The sequence below is a fragment of the Enoplosus armatus genome, chromosome 2 (genome assembly GCF_043641665.1).
Source record: "Enoplosus armatus isolate fEnoArm2 chromosome 2, fEnoArm2.hap1, whole genome shotgun sequence".
Classification (NCBI taxonomy): Eukaryota; Metazoa; Chordata; class Actinopteri; order Centrarchiformes; family Enoplosidae; genus Enoplosus; species Enoplosus armatus.
In genome coordinates this window covers 22,387,547-22,409,972 of record NC_092181.1, presented here as the reverse complement: position 1 = coordinate 22,409,972, position 22,426 = coordinate 22,387,547, and the positions used below count along the sequence as shown (strand labels likewise).

Here is a 22,426-nt window from a genome sequence, read left to right as displayed (position 1 = left end):
AGATGATGTGTGATGCCCTTTTATCTAGATGTCATATTTTCTCTAACTGCACATTCATGTTAGCTTGTTACAAGCCACAAGCTTCATTGTAATTTGTACAATACCCTTTTAAACTAGGTTACAACAAATAGGAGTTTTATGAACAAACCAATAGCCTATAGAGGGGCAGTAGTAAAAAGATAAACATCATAACATCAAAGCACATCTGTAGAAATACTGTATGTCTAGTGAAGTGATTGTAAAAAGAACACTGAACGCAGCCTGAGCTGCTCAGGATTTCAAAACACTGTGAGATGGAAAGTTTCTTAACATTTCGCCTTTTGTGTGACCTCATGCAAATGCAGTGTGTATCCCATGATTATCTGTCATTATGTGTAATTTGAACTGTGGATCCAGATGCAGATTAACACAATTCTCAACACTGTCTTTTATTACAATTTGGTTTGCAGGTTTGTGCAGGTTTGTGCAGCCCTGGCGGAGGTAAAGTTGCTCTCTCACTACTTCCTAATTGAAATGTGATTATTTTACAGCACCTGAAGCTACATCTGCATGATTTACTTGTAATACAGTACATTCCAGTGATTTTGAAGGATTCTTGTAAAATCAGTACAAAAAAAAATCCCAGTTTGTTTCCCCACCTTCTTGGATCTGGAGAAAGCAGTGGCTGTTTGGCAGGAAGGCAGAGTTTCTAGTTCATGTTGGAGAGATTGGCAGGCGTTCAGCAGGAGGGGTGAGGCAGGATGTTAAATCTGATCCTCTACTCAAGCAAAGTATGCATAGAGAAAAATGTTAATGCTGACCAGCAGGAGCGCATTGACACAGCAGAACCTGGACCAGAACACACTCTCTCTAACACTGAGAACTCTGGGAGTTGGAGTCTCCTCTGATCGCCGCGTTGCTGAGATACACAATCCTGCCCCCTGACCACATGTCCCCCGCCGTGTTGGCTCAGATCCTGCAACATCACACACACACAGACAGCAGACACAGGAAGTTACTCAAACAGTCAATACAGCAGCATCTGTGTGTAGATGACTGTTTATCACATGATGGCTGCTTTTATTCCAAGTGGCGTGAACAGTCAGACTCTTACCCTGGGAGCTACGGTGGCTGACAGAGGACACTTTCTGTAGAGGAATTTCTCTTTGAGGCTCTTCAGTCAGAGTCCACCAGGTCAGGTTGCACACCTTGGAGAGGAGAAAATGGAAATGGAACAAACTCTTGGCATTAACACAACCTATATGAGAGAAGTCTGTGTGTGTCTATATTGATAATATCCTGACATAAAGGAAGAGTTTGACATTTTTGGAAATTTGCTTTCTCAGAGAGAGTTAGATGATACTACTATACTACTACTATAATATGTACATATGAAGCTGGAGCCAGCACCTATAAAGCTGGATATAACGTGTAAATTAGATATAACATGTTAATTATTGAGCTTTAGAGGTGCTGGTAGGTGGATTTTGTTTTGAGCCAGGCTAGCTGTTTCCCCAACTTTCCAGTCTTTATGCTAAGCTAAGCTAAGCTAAGCTAAGCTAACCAGCTGCTGGGTGTAGTGTCATATCAAACAGACATGAGAGTGGCATCAATCTCTTCTTCTAACTCTCAGGATGAAAGCAAATAATATTGAACTATCCCATTAACGATATATTGTATTTATTCACTTCCAGGTTAGAGGTTGGTGGTTTCACAAGTTAAGTTTCACACAGTCAGGCCAATCTGAAATGTAAATGTTTTGTTTTAGTTTTTTTAAATAAAAAAAAGTGTAACATTATTCAGTATTTTACTCCTGAGGATTATTCTAACATATTCTAACATATTCTTCATTTTTATGCAACAAAATCACCTAAATCACCCACCGTAGATTTTCTGCATTTTTAATGGAAAGTACCAACGCACATTGTGCTTAGTTGTCTGTGTGCACACGGGAGCTTAAGGGTGAATGTGGTGACTGGGTGCATGACAGTGTGGTGTCTGTACAGTATACGGGGAGGTTAAACAAACCTGCATGTTTTCTACTTTTGGCTAATTATCTTGAAATGTGTTTCATATTTCATCAGAAAGGCTGCTGTTTGCATTTTGAGTTCATGTACAGGCCAGATGTGACAAATGGGCTTTAATGGGACTTGAAATATGAAGCATTTAATATGTCTTTCTATTGTGTGCAACAATAGTTCTACTGTACTGTACGGCTTTGCTCTGTAGTTGATTGTTGATCTTATGGATTTAGAAAGGCATGGCCCCTTTTTGACTGTCTTGTAACATGGAGGCCAGCCTGTTTCTTTACCTCACCTCCATCTCTGTTTTATGTTTTAGTAGATAACATTACAGGTGTATCAGCAGCAAAATACTTACATAAGCTTACTTTCCTAATGGTTCTGTTATTTACAGTATCTATGCGTACACACCTGTTCGTGGCTGGGCGGCGGTGTGAGCAGTGATACTATAGTAACCACGATAGCAGTGAGCCCACACAGCAGGATGGCGAAATGGAGGTAGTGGACGCTGCGCAGCACGGCAGGTGCCGAGTCCACAACGCCACATCTGGCAGGCGGGAAGGCAAACTCCAGCACCATCCTACACACACCCACCACCAAACCCACCATCAGGCCCCAGAATGCACCCTGAATACACACAAACACACACATGTAAACACATACAGGTTATATCACATGCCTTCCTGAATCAATATGCTGAGCTTCCTGCTGCCTTTGGTTCACACTTGGGTGTGTTCGACTCATAACACTCTCACTTTCCCACCATGATAATCTGTCGTCGTCGTGTCACTTCTCACTTAAATACACACACGTGCGGTGACACAAATAACGCTCTGTCTCCTTCTCTGTTCAACCTTCAGCGAGGAATGTGATCTGTGCGGTTCGGCTTAACACACACAAAACTAATCAACTTGTCACATCACGCAAAGCAAACATCTGTACCTCTGCTTCACTTCTAGTCATATTTTCTTCACATACTTTATTTTCTCTCTTATCCTCCTCTCTCTGTACCATTTCTCTCTTTGATCTCTTTCTCTTTCTCTCTGATGTGAATGTACCACATGTGAAAAAACATTAAAGTTAACAGTTATTATCGCTCTTACGTTGCCAACTGTTGTGGAAAGGCCTGTTTTTCTGGATCATATAGTTCATATAAATCTTAAAACATCAAAACGTACATGTAGTCACATCATCATAAGACACCACATGTGATAGGTGAAATGACACCAATTAAAGGGTTAATTAATGGTTTTATGAGTTGCATTTGCAGCCCTGGTTCAAAGACTACACGTGTCATGTTCCCGTGTAAATAGGTCTACATTGTTTGCTCTCTACAGTGTCAGACTCAGCGTGTGTCACATCCTGTGCGTTAACGTTTTGCCCTTTGACCCCATTGAGATTCTTAAAGCGATATACTCACTGTGTTTATATGAACAAATATAAACTCGCACCTATTGACCCTTCTCAATAAAACTTTAAAGGTATAAAGTGAAATGGTAACAAACAAAACAGGGCATGTTAAAATGCAGATTTTTAAACGGTGCTAAATTTGATATAAATGTGAAAGGTTTTAGACATCTAGGTTACCTATGTGTTTTGTTTAAACCAGATTTCAATGACTATATTTTAATGTGTAGTCAGTTATGTTGTTGAAACTAGGCTAAAGAGGCTATAGCCATGTTCGCAGCTCTGAGACATTTGATGATTCACACTTCACAGGTATTTGGTAAAGTAGCCTTCTGGATAAATTTGACCTGACCTGACAAGTTTGAGTTTGACAAGAGACGTCTTTAACCTGAAAATCATCAAATTGGTTTGTTGGCCTACTGCCAACCCATGTTGTAACCCCAGGCCAAGTTCTGTGTGAAAACATCACATGTAAACTAAAATAGATTATTTGTAGCTTCATTCAGAGTTGGAAAAAGGTCATATTTACATTACAGAACAGTGGAACAACTCTTTCATTCTGAAAAACCTGAGAAAATCCTCTTTATTTTAGTAGTTAAACAGCATGTCAGCAGAGAGCAGACACACCCAGGTCTTGCTCTATGAAAACAGGGATTCAATCTTGACAATCCAGTGGACTGGTCTTTACTTGCAGTCGGAAGATATTTCAACACGTGTTATTAGCTCTGGGCTGATACACATTCTTACTAAGGCAGTGTTATCTCTTTTACCTCGCTCTTTAATCTTTATCTTGAAATAATCACGCTTTCCCACACTTGCACTCTGTTATCAGCCAGAAACAATCACTTTCACTTCTTCAAGTGAAAGAGCAGCTCATTCATGCTACTTCCTACTGAGGAAATAATAAACAATACACTTCATAAAATGAGTGCGAAACACACACAGATATTCATGTGTGCATATCCACACCGAGCAGTGAGGGTTGCTGGCAGCTGGATCCCATGTGTGGCTAATAAAACTGTGCACCAGTACAGTGTAAGAGAAAGGACAAACAGTGCAAACCTCAAAACTTTAGAATGCTCTGATGAGTAGTTTGTTGTCCAGAATGGAGTAAACTTTGAATGAAGTTTGGCTATATTCGCGACAGGACTTGCTGATGTATGTTTCCTGTGTGTGTTGAAAAGTAATATCTTGTTTCTTTATATATTTCTTTATATTCTTTATATATAAGTGTGAATTGAATATATTTGGGTTTTGGACGTTTTGATCAGACAAAATAAGCAATTTGAAGGCATCCCATTGGACTATGGGGACTTTTGATGGACATTTTTTACTAAACCATTAATAAATTAATGAAAAAATTTAAATAATTGTTAGTTGCCGCCCTAATTGTCTTGTATGGACCCTTGGAAGACTTGTGCGGGTGTTACCTGCTCGTTGGTCCTAGTCCAGAAGACGGCCAGAGTGAAGACGGCAGTGACGGGCGGAGCGAGGTAGCTCGTCACTGACTGGATGTAAACATACAGCTGGCCACTATTGGCCGACTGTAGGATGGGGATCCACACCACACTCACCACCACCAAGATCACAGTCACGATCCTGCAACAAGCCAACACAGCACATGTCTTTCACTTCCTCTACATACAAGCTTCCCTTTTCTTTGTTGATCCTGGTATTAAAGGTTCGCCCTCCACCAGCAGGATCAGAGTACATGGCCAGGTGGCACCCTCCAAGGGTTTAAAGTCTTACTCAAGGACACTAAAACACCCTGTGTGCCCCCCTTCCACCTGTGAGTGTCATACCTCCCGACCAGTAGCAGCTCTCTCTCTGAGGCCCGCGGGCGATGTTTCTTCCAGATGTCCATGGTGAAGAGTGTGGAGCTGCTGTTAAAGATGGAGGTCAGCGATGACATCAGAGCAGCCATCATCACCGCTATCATAAGTCCCCGCAAGCCTGTAAAATACACACACACACACACACACACACATGAAACCATTTGACACCTTTAGAAATAACATTTTAAAAAGATGTTTGAAATGAGAGCAGTATTCTCACCACTTGGCATGAGTTCAATGACCAGTTTGGGAAAGGCAATGTTGGAGCATCCCACCTCAGCTCCACACACTCGCACACACTCCTCTGGATCCACACATCCTACAGTGTCTGAAATATGGAGACACAGATCATATGCAACAGATAACAAAATGTGCTTCTTGTACTGAATGTGATTCTAATGCTCTAAAATGTAAATCTTGCTGAAGTCACTAAATGTTATTAGGCTAGGCAAGTTTATTTATATAGCACAATTCATACACATCAGCAATTCAAAGTGCTTAACAAATGAGCAAAGCTGTGATTCTCCAGAAGATCTACTCAATTATCTTTCTGATGTCAATTTTTAATAGTTAAACTCTCTGTTAGGTAATAAAAAGTGGACTCAGCAAGTCTCACAGCAAGTCTGGTTGGTACAGCTCTATCTAGCTAACCCTAACCCTGACCTCATTTTAATCTTAGAATAGTTTAACCCTGATCCAGATGTTCATTAGCTATTTCTCACAATGTTTTACCACAACAACAAAAAAAAATCCAGCAGAGCAGAATCTGCACTACATTACCTAAACAGGACATTGGGCCAAGTAACATTCTCCTCCTTAATATACATGTCCATTAATTGTTCTTTTTTTAATCAGTATTAAACTAGACTAATACCACAATGAGTTTATAAGTTAAGGGAAGAGTGTAGTCATTGTTTAAGAGCAGATAAAACACACAATAAAGCCCCACAGAGCGGGTTAGTTATTACACTGTACATCAAGATTTCTCTCGCTGGGTCCAGACAGGAGGGTGGAGTTTAAGCCCTCGCTTTCCTAACCAACTACCGGACACTCCGCCTTTCTGCCCCCGGTAACAGAGCTTCCGTTGCCGAATTCCAGGGTCAGACGCTCACCGGCAACCACGCACTGCTGGACCGAGATGAACTTTCTGTGTGGACGAACGTTTTAACGGGAAATAAGAAAAGAGAAACCGAGGCTCGGGCTCACACAGTCTGTGGCTCGGACCCAGTGAAAGTTGAGACTCGTACGCGTCACGTTAGAGATATTTACGACTTTTTGTCTTTCGGGGAACTCAACAGTAACCATTTTTTCTGTTTTCGAGCAGCTGTGAGGACTCCTTCATAAGAGAAGAGAAGTGACTCGTCAGCGCGACAGTTTGAGTCACCAACAGTTTCAACACGTTTAAAGGAGGATTAATGACTTTTAACTCTATCTCAAGTACGTGTTCCGCGTCGGCTTGACTCACCGGCAGACACACACACACACACACACACACAGACATACACTCATCCACCCAGACAGCTGCCTGCCTCCATGTCTGCCGGGCCCCGAGGCTGGAGCAGCTGAACCGGGCCGCGGCTGGAGTTGCCCGGCCCCTGTCAGGTGAAGGGCGTGGCGCTTGGCGGGTGGGTGCTTTGTTCTACCTACACCTGTGTGAGTGTGTGTTAGTAACCTGAGATCTGGGCTGAGCTGGAGTCTGTGTGGAGGAACTGTTCTAGCGGTTTATTTCACTCAGATGAAAATCCTTCCCCCCCGGAGGGATCTGTTTACCGCCTCACGGGCCCAGATCACGCGGACACATTATGGACAGTAATGACTTCATCGAGGTTTGACCCTTTGGACAGACGAGTGGAAAGTGGGTCAGAGTGGTTTCAGTACATAACTATTTATTGACCGGTGGACATATTGGGGTCATGGCGTTGTCTCAGATTCAGTGTCTGGACGATCACCACGTCAACTGGCGCGTGAGCGAGAACAAACCGGAGTTTTTCTACAGTGAGGACCAACGGCTCGCGGTCGAGACTCTCATCTCCAAGGGCCGCGATGCGTTCAGGGACTGCATCCGCGAGAATAACGTCCGGGAGTTCCTCTCGGAACAGGAGCTGGAGAGGATTGCACACATAGCGGAGGCCTACCGGCCTGGGCACGAACATCATCAGAAGCCAGAGACGCCAGGGCCGGGGAACATCACCCCGGGGTCCGGGGAAGAAGACGGTGAGGTGTCGCTCCAGTACTGGCCAGACCGGTCTGAGGCGTCAGTGGCGGTGCTGGATCTCGGCTGGCCCGAGGCCATTTCTTACCGAGGGGTCACGCGCGTGACCGTGCACACCCAACCTCCGGCCGACGGACTCACGCACATCAAGGAGGTGGTGCGCAAGAGCATTGCATCAGCCCAGAAGGTAGGCAGTGATGAAGACGAAGATGCTGATGATGATGATGGTGTTATAACGCAGTGATTAGTGAAGTTCCGATCTGCATCAAAGCAGTAGGTTCTAACGGAAACACCTCACAACAGTCCGAGTTTAAGTACTACAGCCCTGCAGTAAATAGCTTGTTTTCTTTGTGTTTTTATGTGTTGACACTGTGTCAAAGAGGCGTTGATTAACTCTGTCTCTCAACATTATTTAAAGATTACACTTGTGTTGTTGTTGATTTTATAAAATAACACCACAATATAGAGGCTCAAAATACACCACAGCAATAGTCCTCAAACTGAAGTAAGGCTGCATTTATAACAATGCAATTGAATGCACCACAACACATCGTGGCTTTAATATTCCTCTGGCTGCTCAGTGTGTAATGCAGTTCACTACCACAACACCTCAAACTACAAAGCAGTGCTTGTCTGACACAGTAAAGAAAAAAGGTACCAATGAGATATTGAGTGGTTAGAGCTGAAGTTATTAGTTGATTAGTCAATTGACAGGAAACTAATCGGCAACTATTTTTAAATCAAAAACACCAAACATTCTCTGGTTCCAACTTCTCAAATGTCAGGCTTTGCAGTTATTCTGTCATATGTGATAATAAATTGCACATCTTTAGGTTAATTGAAATGAAAGTAACAACCCTGCAGACCTAATAGTGTTTTTATATACATTTTATTACATTGGTGTTTTTGTTAACCCCCTCCTACTTCAGTATCATTGTTTACTCCGTTTTATGTTTAAATCACTGGCAGATTAAGAATGGTTGTTTTGATAAGAGGTTTGACTTCCACTGCTGTTGTCTCCACTGCTGACACACTATTACCATACCATCATATCTACCAAATATAATCGGACATGATCGTCTTCGGTCTGATCCAGTTTCTCTTTTATTTATATCTGTCTAGAGTTCAGTTTGTTTCTCATGACTGGCCTCTGTTGTGTTTTCTCTTTCACTTCTTCTCTCACATGTGCCGCACTCACACATGCACACAACAACAGTTTTAATGACACAAGTCTGATCTTGACACACCAGTGGAAAAAAATGCTCTGACGTGGGTGAATACGATACATGCCAGCCCCATATACATCACCTTTACCTCTCACATACGTAAATTGCGGCACATGCACGTATAGTAGTGTAGCTTTGCCCCAGAGCAACAAAACACCTCAATTAATTAGACCCAGAGTGAAATACTTTTTTCACTGCTTGGAAAGCACTACTCAAACTCACATAACTGTTTTCTCAAAGCTGCAGTTCAACTGAACTCAGCTGAACTTAAATTATTCTGCTTTTTAAAGTTATGTACTATTATTTATTAAATTTATCTTTCTTTTTATCTCTACTTTTTCTAACTTTAAGACCACATTTCATTGTATACATGTATAATGACAATAGAGTTGATTTGAAATCTGTGGTCCAAATATTCTAACCTCAAGGTTCATTAACCTGCTTCTTCCAGAGCTATTTTCTTGTTCAGCTTATTCACTAAGTTGTTAGTCTTTGGTACTGTAGTCATGAAGTTTTAAGATTTAAACTGGGTCAGGTGAAGAGTGAATAGACAGCACTGTGTGAAGAGTACCATGCTGTTACTAGAGTTGCTGTGTTGTTGAACCCACAGAACAGACACTGTCCAGCCACTTTACACTCTATCACCACTCTGAAAAGCACTCTTTGTTTCAGGCAGTCTCTTCATGTTCAGAACATTTGGAATTGTTTTTGTCTCCACTATGCTTTTTAGATGCAGTTCTCTTAAGTGCCCAGCTTCCTCTGAGGATTTAATGGATGTAATATTGTTGATAAGAGCTGCTTAAATCAAATCCACCCTCACAGACCAGGAAACACTAATTCAATTTGTGGTTTCCTCTGTGTTTTTGTGTGTGTGTAGGTGATAGCCGTAGTGATGGATGTGTTTACAGATGTCGATATCTTTCGAGACCTGCTGGATGCAGGCTATAAACGCAGAGTTCCTGTATACATAATCATTGACACAGCTGCAGTCCCCTGCTTTCTTTCCATGTGTGGCAGAGCTGATATGCACCGTGGACACCTAAAGGTATGTATACGGACACACGCACACACACACACACACACACACACACCCAGATGATGTTTTGATAAGCTGGGGGATGAGCTAGTTGGATAGATGGCTACTTATAATCAGTTTATAATAAGAGAAAACTGTTTATTTTAAAAAGCTCCTGTTCCAACACGTCAAATAAAATGTTTTCATTCCAGGCACAGTTTTCAATAATAAGTATATCGCTATACAAGGAAGTATTTGAAAGTGGGGCACATGATTGACGTAGGTGTAACAGGTTTTTGCCTGCAGGCCTTGATAAGGTGCATGCCACAGCTAGTTGTTTGCCATAGACTGAATTTCTTTGTTATACATTGCCTCTCTGAGTTGAACTAGTCCAGGCAGTAACAGAAAATTCTTAGTCTGATGGGGACTTTCTAAATATCTTGGACTAGAGGCCAGAAAGACACTAAGCACATTCCCGTCTGTGCTGCAGGCAATTAGATAAAACACACACACTGTCCCTTGACTTTCTGTTACATGTTTCTCTTTCATTTCTCTTTCTTTCTTCCTTTCTTAACCGCCAGACCCCCCCCCCCACTTCCTTATCTGCCATCTTCACTGTTATTATGAGCTTTTACGACTCCTATGCTTTGCGTCCCCTGTGAGATTTCGCACAGAACATTTACTTACGAGGTAACGCTCAGCCTGGAACCACACCCTTATCGCAGGGCCAAAGACAAACACCGCAGGGTGTGTCATACAAGCATGCACATACATAGATACAGTCCATGCTCTAACCTGTAGAGCCAACACGGGGTTATGGTGGTGTTAATAGAGAAGAGCTGCTTTTGAGCAACAACAAACTCATTCCCTTGTCGCCTTTATTTCCCTTTTGTTCACTAAAATCTGCCCACTAACTCTAAATCCCCAAGAGCCTCCCTTTACATAGCATTAACCCTGTATGTGTGTGTGTGTGTGTGTGTGTGTGTGTGTGTGTGTGTGTGTGTAGAATCTGCGTGTACGCTGCTGTGGAGGTGTGGAGTTCTACACACGGTCGGCACAGAAGGTACGTGGATCACTGAGCCAGAAGTTCCTCCTGGTAGATGGAGACAGAGCGATCTCTGGTTCGTACAGGTGAGCCGTGTACTACACAGAATGTTGTGAGTGTGCATGAATACCCTTGTTAAAGCTGCTCTAATCAATATTTTTATATTAACATGGATTAAATAACTATGTGACATGTGAAAGGGATCGCACTAAGCACCGACTGCACAGATCATTTTGGTATCTTTCAGATTATTGTTTTGGTTTTCTGGCCTGCAACTGTTTTGCTTCAGTCTCGCCGCTCTCATCCAGTCTCGCCCAGTTTCCGTTTTCAGCAAAAAAGGACTAAAAACCTCACTGTACAACACCTGCTCGGCACCAAACAGCAGACAGACAAAGTTAACAGCAGAGAAAATTTGTCAGATCGTCAGAAACACAACTCCAAATGAATGCCGATGCTGCTCCATGTCTGCTACATGTGTAGGCAACTGTTAGCTAACTCGTTCAGCATACCAACTTGATGATATGTCGATATTGAGTTTACAGTTTTTTTCACTTCTCCAAAGCTCCCTAAAATATCAGTTAAAGACAGCATTTCACGCCAATGCACCCCTGCTTTGCCAGTAGGAGTTGTGACATAGAGGAAAGAGTTTAGATGGCACAAACATGAACTGGGACAGATTCAGTAGAAAAAAATGTTTAAAATCTGAGCTCAGAGTTACTGCTGTGAATTTATGTTTCCATGTCTGTGTTATTCCAGCTTCACCTGGTCCTCATCCCGTTTGGACCGTAACCTCATCACTGTGATCACAGGACAGGCCGTGGAGACCTTCGACCTGCAGTTTTGTGAACTTTACCTCATGTCCAGAGGCGTGTCTCTCAACAAGGTTCCCATGGTAGATGAACCAGTCCCTGACCCGCTCCCTCAGGCGGCTCCTGCTCCGGTGTCAGCTGCTATCGCTAGGAAGCTCATCAATCCCAAATATGCCCTGGTTGCCACAGGAACGGCCAGGAGTCCCTCTTCTTCTGACCAAAATTCCAGCAACAAGAACTCAAATTCCCAGAATCCCTCTGGGCTAAAAATTATGAAGGGCCGCCTTAAGGGAGTTCTCAAAGAGCCACCCATACATCCGGGATTAGCCAATCTGGAGAAAGCGTACCTGATCCCGTATCTTCCCACCTGGCCAGAGCCAGACCCACCAAGTGACGTGATTGGCTTTATCAACATCAGGGATGATAAGCGAGCCAATCAGGTTCACTTACAGAGGTCGGAAAGGTTTGAGGTCAGCCAGGCTATACGCTTCAGCTCACCTCTGACACTACCAGCCAAGACTAAGGAACCCGCTTCAGGTCACGATGAAAATGAAAATCCTGCTGGGAATACAAGTACAGACGTCTCTACTCCGGTGAGTCCAACCAACAAACAGCTCCAAGAGCAAACACACACATCTCAGAATAAAGACCAAACTCATTCCAGAGGGCCCCCTCAACAGCCAAACACACCTTTAACACAAGACACACACAAACCAAATGCACACACTCCTACATCACCATCCAATGTTACTGCTGATTCACAGCCAACAGACAGTGCTAAAACTCCAGAGCCTCCACAAGCTGTAGCACCTCCTGTTCCTAAACGCCGCACACTGCAGTTAGTCATAGAACCCGCCCCCTCAGAGCAGCATGACCAACCACAGGTCACTCTGATGAAGATGGACCAATTGGAAAGTCTAGATGCCTTCAGCAAAAAAAGACTCCAGGAGGAGCTGATGCCAAGCCGTGGCCGCATGACATCAAAGGACGACGGCAGGGACTCTGGCAGCAACGGTGACGGCAGCCAAGACAGCACCAAGGTCATATGTGACCAAGGAGCCAATGATGATCCTTCAAGCACGTCTACTGCATCAGAGGAGGAGTTTTATGATTGTTCCCAGACAGAGCCAAGAGACCCGTTGACCAACGGGGTGACGACAGGGTCAGGTCGTGGGCATCGCCAAGGAGACAGTGTCAACATGATGGCCCGCCTCTCCCAGAGCATGCTGGATCTGCGGGAGCCCAACCAATCAGAGGACAGCACTGCCCTCATCCGCCAATCACAGCAGCTTCGCAGAAAAGCACACCCCTCGCCGCATAGGCACATAGGACAGGTGAGCACCCAGTAGAAGTTATGTCAATATTTTGGTGTTGAAACAATTAGTCGATCAATCGCTGAGTCAATTGACAATCAATTCATGGCCAGGAGGTGCAATGAAATGAAAATGAACAATTTTAATAATCAATCAGTATAAGTATTTTTTTCAAGCAAAAATGGCAAGTTTGAGCTTCTCAATGGTGAGAACATACTATTTTTCTATTTTGTATCATTGTAAATTTAATATCTTTTGGTTTTGGCCTGTTGGTTGTACAGATGTGCACAATGAAGACATCACTGTGGGCTTTTGGTTACTGTGATGGGTATTGTTCATTATTTTCTTACATGGAAATTATTGTTATTTATGTGTGGTGTGAGGTTCCCAGGAATATCGTTTGCCAATGAACAAGTTGGCAGCACAGTTCAGTGATGCTCTGGAGTTATAGGAAAGACATAGACGCTCTCTCACACACACACACACACACACACACACATCCTACTAAAAATGGGTGTGTCTCACCAGTGGTGTCAAAACAAGCCACTGCCTGCTTACAGTAAACACTTCATTCCTTTTTCATAATTAAAAGGTGTGTATGTGTGCGATTGTTCACACACATGTGGGTGCACGCACCTGGATAGAGAGCTCGGCTGATCATGCCAGGGAGGACGATGAAGATGAAGGGCAGCATTTTCAGATAGGCAGCCAGGATTGATGCTCCTTTTACGTGACTCATATTCTTAGCAGACAGGGACCGTTGCACAATCACCTACGCATACAGAAACACAAATAATAACAATAACAGTACTAACTTTATCTATGTAGTGCATTTCAAAGGAAATTAATATTAAGTGCATAATAAAAACAATTTAACAAAATGCAATTCTAAAATAATGTTTTTGAGGAGAGCAGGTCAGAAATATAGTCAAGAGCCATCGCATACATGCCTTAAATTTTTTATTATTAAAATATTAAAACTGACTCTAAAATGCACATTCACTGTAAAGGAGCAAAAATTGCTGCAGCATTCTGAGTGAAAGGTTGGACAGGTTGTACTGACCCAGATAGGAATCAAGAGAGTTGCAGTTGTCTAATCAGGATGTAATAAAAGCATGGATTACAGTTTCAGTGCTTTGAAAATAGAAAATAATGAATTTTGGACATTTTTAGAGACTTGGAAAACTGAATTCACATGGCGAAAATTTCAATTGAACTAAATTTTGAATTTTCTGCATTGTTTAAAGAAACTACAACGATACTGCAGCTTTTGTGAATATTCTTCCATATTTCAAAAGAGAATAAAACCATTTTCAGACACATTTGTGTTCATAGACCTGTAGCCAATGAACGCTGATATAAGACATTTTCCCCAGTTTTCAACAAGCTCACATTGCATTGGTAATGTGCCATTTGGGAGGACCCATTATGCTGTTAATTAGTTGATTACTAAGCTTATTAGCTTAGCTCGCTAATGTTAGCACTGATTCCTATAGATGTTACTTTTCGTTAATGTTATTTCAAGCTATTTTCATATGACACACTGAGATTTCTGCTATGAGGCTTAAGAGAGGGAAAGAGAGGGAGGAGATATGACTGAACTGAAGAGTCTGACAATGATTATAACTTCTGACTTCTGATAACTGAAGGAAGTTCTGATTTAACTTCTGTTGGAAACTGACGTGATGCTAGTAGAGAATTAGAGAATATTAAAGGACCGAGGATTGATCCCTGAGGTACTACATGTCCGAAATGGGTAGTGGAGGATTTACAGTTTTACTCTGCTTCCTCTCTGTGTCTAGTTGTTCCAGACCTCGAAATCTCCAGGACGTGATGGGCGACAGAGAGGAACTAAAGTAGTCATTGCCAAACCAGGAAGTTTTCACCGCCCCACCCGAGCAGCTGGTCCCGTGATTGGAGGACACCGTTACTGGCAGGGTCAAACGCTGCAGCCTGATTCGGTGCGCTTAGAGACACGCTCTGGCCGGTCGCCACGACGGCACAGCCCGGGTTACAGGAAGACGGATCACACCTCACCACAGCCGCCGGGCTACCCTTCAGGGTTACTTGGAGTTTCTTTCTCAAAACTGAGCAATTTAAGACACTTAAGGGCACGAGGTGAAGCGTCACCAAAGAAAGCATCTCAAAATAAGGCTGCTAGGTAGAACTGTGGTACATGTACACAAGGATGATTGTTGATACAGACTCCCTGCTAACAAATTGGTGACTCTTTAGTGTGGAATCTTCTCTATCCCTGATATTCATGTAATTTCCTGTTTTCAAACCCTGAGGCTCAACCCCACACAAGAACCTAAGTAACTTAATGGGGGTCTTTCAACTATGTCAACAAGGGCTGGCAATTATATTTGATGATATGTTATTAGAGGTGTTGTCTGTAAATGAATCACATCCCCTTCCAATCCAATGTTGACACTATTGTCTGTGAGATAATGAACTCTGATAGAAGATATATCAGTTGACATTTGTACGTAAACACACACTTTTTTTTTAGCATGGATCACTTCAATTTGTTTATCAAAGATTTCTACCAGAGGCCGGGTATTTTCTAGGTGATAACCAGTCTTAACAGACACCGTACCAGATTTGGTCTGCTGTGATAGTCTTTTCTCCCAAATCAGGAACTTCAGTATTGTAAACAATCCTTTGAACAAATATTTCTAAATTACCTCAACCTGCTTTTCTTTTTCAGAATTTTTTACTGTAATGTTTTTCCTTATCCAACACTACACAGATGCGTGGTATCTGTGACATGCAAGATCAGCCGCTTATGTCTCCCCACTAATATAAGAGTCAGGCTCTAGTGTTGATACCACTGTGATTGGTTACTAATGGTGCGAGGGTGGGGCTACTGTGTTGATTGCTTTCACATATTTGGCAGATGTACTGGATTACCTGTGCAGATGTAGAGAACTGGTATATATGTAATTTTAAGTACCGATGTGGGACCAAAAGGTAATGCTGTAAATAAAAAGACAGATGGTTGGAAATAATCCAGAACAGTTTGATGATTGTGTATGTATTCAGTGAAGTATTTTTAAGATATGTCTGCTTTTGCCTCATACTGCTGAAAAATATAATTGTAGCTTTTAGGTTTCTCAAGGTATTTTTGAAGCCTGAGGTTTGGGTTTGCTGCAAAACCATCATCAGGGCAACCGAGTGGAGCTTGACCTTTTTTTCTTTTGCTGAGATTTGCCACATTAGTAGAATGGAGTCTGGTAGGGCAAGTAGTATGAACAAAACAAAACAAATTTCACAGTGAGATTGAAAGTTCATTCTTGACCTGCAGTTGAGCGAACACAGTTTACTTATGCAATGGACAGTTTACCGATATTTCGGGCGTGCTCACTTTCTGTTTAATTTACATATATGCCGTATGAACAGACCACTGGACTGATGTATATCCAGTAGGGCACGGTGGTGATGTTTCTGTGTGCCTGCGCCCCCAGATTTCCCCAGAATTAAGTTTGGTGGGTGGGCTAAAAAAGCCTATCAAAAGAGAAGATGTTGGCATTCCTATGTTATGAAAAAGAAATTGATATTTAAATGTTTTGATTTATTTTGAGAAAGAGCTTTTCTAGTCTGACTCACCGGACGTAGGCTGTTGGTATAAGTCTGCCATTGAGCGACTATTTCAGTTGGCATTCTCCTCCCCTTCTGCTATCTGCGTGTTACTATTTTGCAAAGGCACTGTCGCTGCATCCTGGGCTTAGCTCGGCCCAAGACAATTGTGACTGGTTTAAAGAAATACAAACAGGCCAGAGCGTTGTTTCCTCTATCCCAGAATGACAATGAGTTGAGCCAGACCTTTCTCTGATGTATGAAGATAGATCTGGCTATGCGAGACTAGGAGTTTTCCTACTTCACTTCAATTTAGTGAGGGCCTTTGTGGCAAGCCTCTAATGGCCATTAGAGAAAGTACATTATAAGACACGTCATCAGCAGTTGTGGTTTCTGCTTGTTTTGTGTGTACCTGGTCAGAGCACCAGTACCAGGTGGCCAGTATGGTGAGCCCCAGAGTCATGCCGGGCCAGGGCAAGTCTCCAGTGACGGCGTCTCTGAACAGGTGCATGGCGTCCTGACGTGGCAGGTGGCAGGTACTGTTGGGAATGATCTTACTGGGCACCGCCATGCTGTACACGTGCTCCAGATTGCTGTAACCGCCAATCTTGTTGAAGGCTGTGGACCGAGAACACACAACTCCAACTATACAATTCTTAAAACAACTGCATTTGTGTTTGTTTATAAATTATGATAATTGTACAAACCAGTGATTGTTAGGATGATTGCTCCTATAATCATGACAAATGTCTGCAGAGTGTCGGTGTAGATGACAGCAGCAAGACCACCTGAAAGGAAGTGAGTGTGTGTTATGGGGATCTTTCACTATCAGCCAACAACACTCCAATTTATCTAAAAAACATGAAACGACTTATTTGTGTACCTGCAATAGTGTAGAGAGCAGTGACCACCAGCATGAGGACAGTGGACAGGTAGAGGTTCCACCCCAGACACACCTGAACAAACAAGGCTCCGGAGTACAGGTCAGTCTGGTGACGGAAACACAACACATCTGTCAACAATGCCAGCAAAGATTCAACCTCACAGCAATGTTGTTAAATGGTGGAAAGCCAGAGTGTTGTGTTTCTTCATGTGACATCGTCATACTGATATCTTTGTGAAGATAGATAACAGCAGTGAGAGAACCGCCAGGTAGGTTCTGATCCTCTCTCCTCCGAAACGACGGCCCAGATACTCCGGCATTGTCACGATCTGAACACACACATTTCAACATTTTCAACACACAGAAGGGGCAAACTTAAGAGGCTCCAGATGGTTTTTGGAGCTCAGTATAATCTGTCAATTAGCAGCTGGTTTGTTCACACTTCCCCTGTTTTTAATAGAATTATGTACCAATAAAGAGAAATCATTTTAGAAGTAATTTATGTTCTTTGTTATTAGAAGACAGTTGTGTGTAGTGTAACACCCTGTTGGGGAATTTTCAAGTAGGGGAGGAGAATGCCCCTTGGCACCTAAATGTACCTGCTGAACCAACCTTAACAAGAACCCATATGTGTGTGTGTGTTTATGCAAACTAACCCCTGAGGAGATGTAGACAGGCACAAATACCCAGGCCAGAGCCAGCAACACGTAGGTGGCCTGAGAGAAAGAAGGAAAGGAGACAGAAAGAGGACACAGAGGTTTGGCCTGATTGTCCACCGCAGTCGTCTCAGGAGGAAAAATCTCTCTGGTCAAACTGAGGTAAAACTTTTATCTCTTTAGGTGCTCTGCAAGCTCATGCGCAAGCCATTGTACTGTGGCTGTGGACTGACTCCTGCTTCATGTACTGTATGCCACCTAATACAGCTGGATGACATTAAAATGCTCTGCTGCTGCCCCCTGCAGCGGGCTGCCTGCAGCAGCTGTTGAAGGAAGTTAAAACACAAATACACAAATAATTTTCAAAGCCGTGTTCAAAGAGGTAATTAGATAACGTAGCTGTTGCAATGCTAATGTCAGTTCTTCTCAGATACTAAAGGGAAATTAATTATTGTAGCTGTATGTTGTTTTTTCTTACACACATAGTTTGTTTTTGTCTAGTTAAGCCCTTTTAATACCACACACCACAAAAGAAATAACACGTGGATGGATCAGCAGGCTAGCTCTGCTTCATTCCAGACTATAATGTGTTTTGTTACTATTAATAGATAAATTAGAATAGCATCTCATAATGTTTTGTTGACTGGATGGATGTGTGTGTGTGTGTCTGTCTACTCACATTCCATTCAAAGCCAGTGACAGCGATGCCTCCAGCAGCTCCAGTGCCAGCCAGACCAATAAACAAACCTGAGCCTTCTGAACTGGCAAAGAGAGACGCTCCGATCTGTGCACGCCAGTGATAGGAGTAATGATTAAAAGTACCAATACAACAATGTACAAGTCTGTTTACTGTTGTAGCTGGTCGAGGTGAAGCTAGTTTCAACTACTTCATTTAGAGTTAGGTAGTTTAGTCCAGTGGTTCCCAAGCTAGGGGTCGAGCTCCCTCCGAAGGGTCACAAGATAAATCTGAGGGGTCATGAGATGATTGATGGGGCCGGAAAGAAGAAAAAAAAGGAAATTCTGGTACAAGAATTTGTACTAATTTGTTGAGCTTCTCTTTTACCTCATTGGGCCTCAAACAACAATCTATATTGCATCTGAGAAGTTTAGAGGGCAAATCTCTCTTTGGTGGATCTCTTAACAACTCATAGACAGACACTGCTTTTTTTTTTGTAAGGGGTCACAAGCCTAAAATGTTTGGGAACAGTGAATCTATTCTTCAACAATGTATTGTATTTTATAAGATTATCACATATATATATATATATATTTTTAATGTAACAATCTAATCTAAATCTTTTAATCATAAAATGGATTCCACTAAATTGCATTCCAAGTATACAGGATTCATATATATTTTTGCTAAGTCTGCTAAACATAACTTACCAGCAGTCTGCCTGTGAACATGCCCAAGGCTGTCAAATATCAGTATCACCAATTTACATCACATCAAAGCTTACTGGATGGAACAAGGCCACTACTTGATCAGTTTATCAGAAAAAAAGCTTCATCCAGCTACAGATCAAAAACGCAGATCATCCACACGGGAATTAGAAACATCTCTTTGGCCTTTATAAACAAAAACAACATTAAACAGAGCAGATCATTAGAGAAACACACACACACACTCACTCACCGGCCACCAGGCCATGTCCCGTCCAGCCAAGAAATATCCGCTCAGAGTATTCCTGCTCACCCTGCATGATGACTGACAGAGAAGACTGTTAAGCTCGAGCATCCACACACATAAGCAGAAAAACACACACACACACACACACACACACACACACACACACATATATACACGACTGACTCTCACCCAGATGCCGACGGCGAGGTTGAGAAGAAAGTAGGTTGCTATGACGATAATGTCAGAGAAGCTGAAGGACTGCGGCAGGGCGTAGAAGTTGGTGGTGGAGTTAGACATCCTCAAAATCACAGTTTGCTTCTTGTAATGCCCTTTCCTTACAGCCACTCACACACACACACACACCTGTTGAATCTAACCCTTACACCTGTGCAGTCAGTCTCATCAACCCCCTCTCATGATCTCACACTGAAGACCTACTTTGCAAACACCCTAAACACCAAGAAGAACACATTCCACTCCCTAAAAACTTGAAAATCACAATCTCATAAAGAGCCTCTGCCTTTAAATGCTCTGTCTTACTAACATTAACACACACATACACAGTCAAACACACACTCCAGCCTTTGGTAAAAGTCCCTTCTCTGCTGAACCAGCAGCTGACCCCGCTGTTCCCAAAAGCCTGAGGCAGAGTGTTTCGTGTACGTGTGAAGAGGGCAGTCCCTTGGTTGAATTGATGATTAAACACATCACCTTAATGTGGCACCTGCAGCGCGGACACACACGCTGTGCTAGGGGATAATGGAGTGCATGGTAAGGGTGAGCAGTGGAGTACAGCAGATGCTCATGTGGACCAGAGTCCACGCTGATGCACACACACACACACACACACACACACACACACAGATGGTCAATCATTGGCGATGACAAGTTTATAATCATTAGCGTCTAAACACACAAACATCTGCTGGTAAGTGACAAGTAGGGTCAGTGAAAGTGTGCGAGAAAGAAAACAGTTTCATTCAGTAACTTTTAGGAAGGAATCTGTTCATCTATATAAAGATCTTTACAATATGACAGCCAACATTTGAGAAGCACACCTAATCTCACAAAATGTGTGTGGACACAAGTTTTTATTATAAATGTTCAAGGAAACATTATGCATTATTGGCAGATGATGGACATATGTTTTGTAAATGTACATGTTTTGGAATACAATCCTACTATATAATCCCAGATATCAGACATATTCTTTGGTATTTTTGGATGAGTGTTACTATTTCCAATTTAAAAACTGAGCTTGATCTGCTCTATTTTACTGCGAGTGATAGATGCCTGTTTCTTTACATTCTGTACTTCATTACACACACATTACAACTGCCCCACTGAGAAAGAATGTGTGAGATGATTTAACCATTTAACCATTGGAAATATTTGTGGGTACCAGCTTGGGGGGGGGGGGGGGGGGGGGGGGGGTTGAGTTCAAGTTTTAAGGGAAATGTCCTCGTAATAGTCATGTGACTTTTGAATCACTTAGGAATAACCATAAATACTAGGTGTAGAAAACAACATTACTATAATAATAATAATATTATAATAATTTCATTATATACCATATTTACTATAAGAAAAACACATGTCACCACACAAAACATACAGATTTAACATCACAACTAACTTGGAAACATCCTTAGATATCTCCCTGATGAAGGCTAAAGCGGTGAGACTTCTTTAATCTTAATGTACGTCCATTGAAACACACACTGGTCTGCACCTCGCTGTGTGCACATTCTCAAAATCAGAAACTGCTTTGCTTTGCTCTCAACACATCTGGACATTTTTCACTGAGCGGCAACATGAGAGGACAAGAAGTCCGAGAGGCACTGAGAGGAGTTTGCTCTCGTGCTCCCTGATGTGAAATTAACTCAGTGTCACACGCAAACTGCTGGCCAGTGTTTGTCTGCTACAAGGAGCAGATGGTGGCGATAGAGACACCCTGACGTCACACACATCATCATTAATCTCACACACACACACACACACACACACACAGAACAAAATGTAAAAGCTTAAGATGAATGAAGGTTTTGCGTGTAAAACTACTACAAAATTAACATGAATGACTTTGCATTTAGACGAAATTGAGTAGGGAATTGCCTGCCAACATCTTGTGCTACATATATTTAATTTGTAATTACAGCATTTTGAACATTGTTCAATCCAGTACATGGCAAAGACAAGAAAAGTACCTAACAAATCTAAATACATAAATAAATGTTATTATCAATATGTCATAAAGGGACAGAGAAAAGCTTACTGTACATGTCCATGTATTTATGTCAGCATGCACACCTTAACATGCTTCACTTGTCATGTGTATATGAGGGTCTCTGTGTGTGAATATGGGATTTTATAGTCTGCAACAGAAATCAAGGAGGAACAGTCTGCAGCCGAGAGTTTAGACAAAACAGACAAAAACTCTCATTTTAAACACCTAATTTTGTACAGTTTTGTATTATCTGGAGAGGTTTGGTGTATTTATGATATTGCACTAACATTGACTGCAGTTACTGCGTTTTAATTGTGAATCTTGTTTCTCGTTAATCTGAACATCAGTGAGACAGACTGTATGATGATGAAGTTATCTATGGACACACATCGCCACCCTCAGGCCAACTTTTTTTTTTTTTTTTTTTCTTCTTCTCTCTGCTTTTTTTTCATCCCTGAAATAAGTTTTACACTCCGCAGTGCATGCTGGGAGCCGAGAAAAGTTTTAATAACCAATCAGATGGCGGAGCACTCGCGTTAACCGGAAGTAATACTTCACAACAAAAAAATTGCCGGGAAATCAGAGTGGC

General features: G+C 42.3%; 2 protein-coding genes across 3 annotated transcripts; one reads left to right on the top strand and one right to left on the bottom strand.

Moving 5' to 3' along the window:
• Positions 1 to 761: 761 nt before the first annotated feature.
• slc5a10 (solute carrier family 5 member 10) lies at positions 762 to 19,907 on the bottom strand. The gene is made up of 15 exons (XM_070925096.1): positions 19,800 to 19,907; positions 19,617 to 19,688; positions 18,660 to 18,764; positions 17,981 to 18,040; positions 17,549 to 17,653; positions 17,325 to 17,430; positions 17,149 to 17,229; positions 16,854 to 17,059; positions 13,499 to 13,634; positions 5,463 to 5,570; positions 5,210 to 5,360; positions 4,838 to 5,006; positions 2,412 to 2,627; positions 1,094 to 1,187; positions 762 to 955 (listed from the first exon to the last, which is right to left on the bottom strand). Exons 1-15 carry the CDS (start codon positions 19,905 to 19,907, stop codon positions 762 to 764), a joined length of 1,911 nt encoding a protein of 636 aa, XP_070781197.1.
• fam83gb (family with sequence similarity 83 member Gb) lies at positions 6,597 to 15,873 on the top strand. 2 transcript variants are annotated; one of them, XM_070925084.1, is made up of 6 exons: positions 6,597 to 7,641; positions 9,558 to 9,725; positions 10,702 to 10,826; positions 11,497 to 12,142; positions 12,314 to 12,883; positions 14,665 to 15,873. In XM_070925084.1, exons 1-6 carry the CDS (start codon positions 7,156 to 7,158, stop codon positions 15,025 to 15,027), a joined length of 2,358 nt encoding a protein of 785 aa, XP_070781185.1. In that variant the 5' UTR covers positions 6,597 to 7,155; the 3' UTR covers positions 15,028 to 15,873. The 2 variants fall into 2 exon arrangements, with proteins under 2 accessions (XP_070781185.1, XP_070781177.1); XM_070925076.1 differs by having other exon boundaries at positions 11,497 to 12,883.
• Positions 19,908 to 22,426: the final 2,519 nt, after the last annotated feature.

What these genes read in the sequence shown, in the direction of transcription:
- fam83gb (XM_070925076.1), top strand. Translation starts at nt 7,156, where the DNA reads ATGGCGTTGTCTCAGATTCAGTGTCTGGACGATCACCACGTCAACTGG. An exon ending in GCATTGCATCAGCCCAGAAG is followed by an intron (nt 7,642 to 9,557) that starts GTAGGCAGTGAT and finishes GTGTGTGTGTAG; the next exon opens with GTGATAGCCGTAGTGATGGA. An exon ending in GCGATCTCTGGTTCGTACAG is followed by an intron (nt 10,827 to 11,496) that starts GTGAGCCGTGTA and finishes GTGTTATTCCAG; the next exon opens with CTTCACCTGGTCCTCATCCC.
- slc5a10 (XM_070925096.1), bottom strand. Translation starts at nt 19,907, where the DNA reads ATGTCTAACTCCACCACCAACTTCTACGCCCTGCCGCAGTCCTTCAGC. An exon ending in AATCATCCTAACAATCACTG is followed by an intron (nt 17,060 to 17,148) that starts GTTTGTACAATT and finishes CTCGGTCCACAG; the next exon opens with CCTTCAACAAGATTGGCGGT. An exon ending in CGCCGCCCAGCCACGAACAG is followed by an intron (nt 1,188 to 2,411) that starts GTGTGTACGCAT and finishes CTCCTCTCCAAG; the next exon opens with GTGTGCAACCTGACCTGGTG.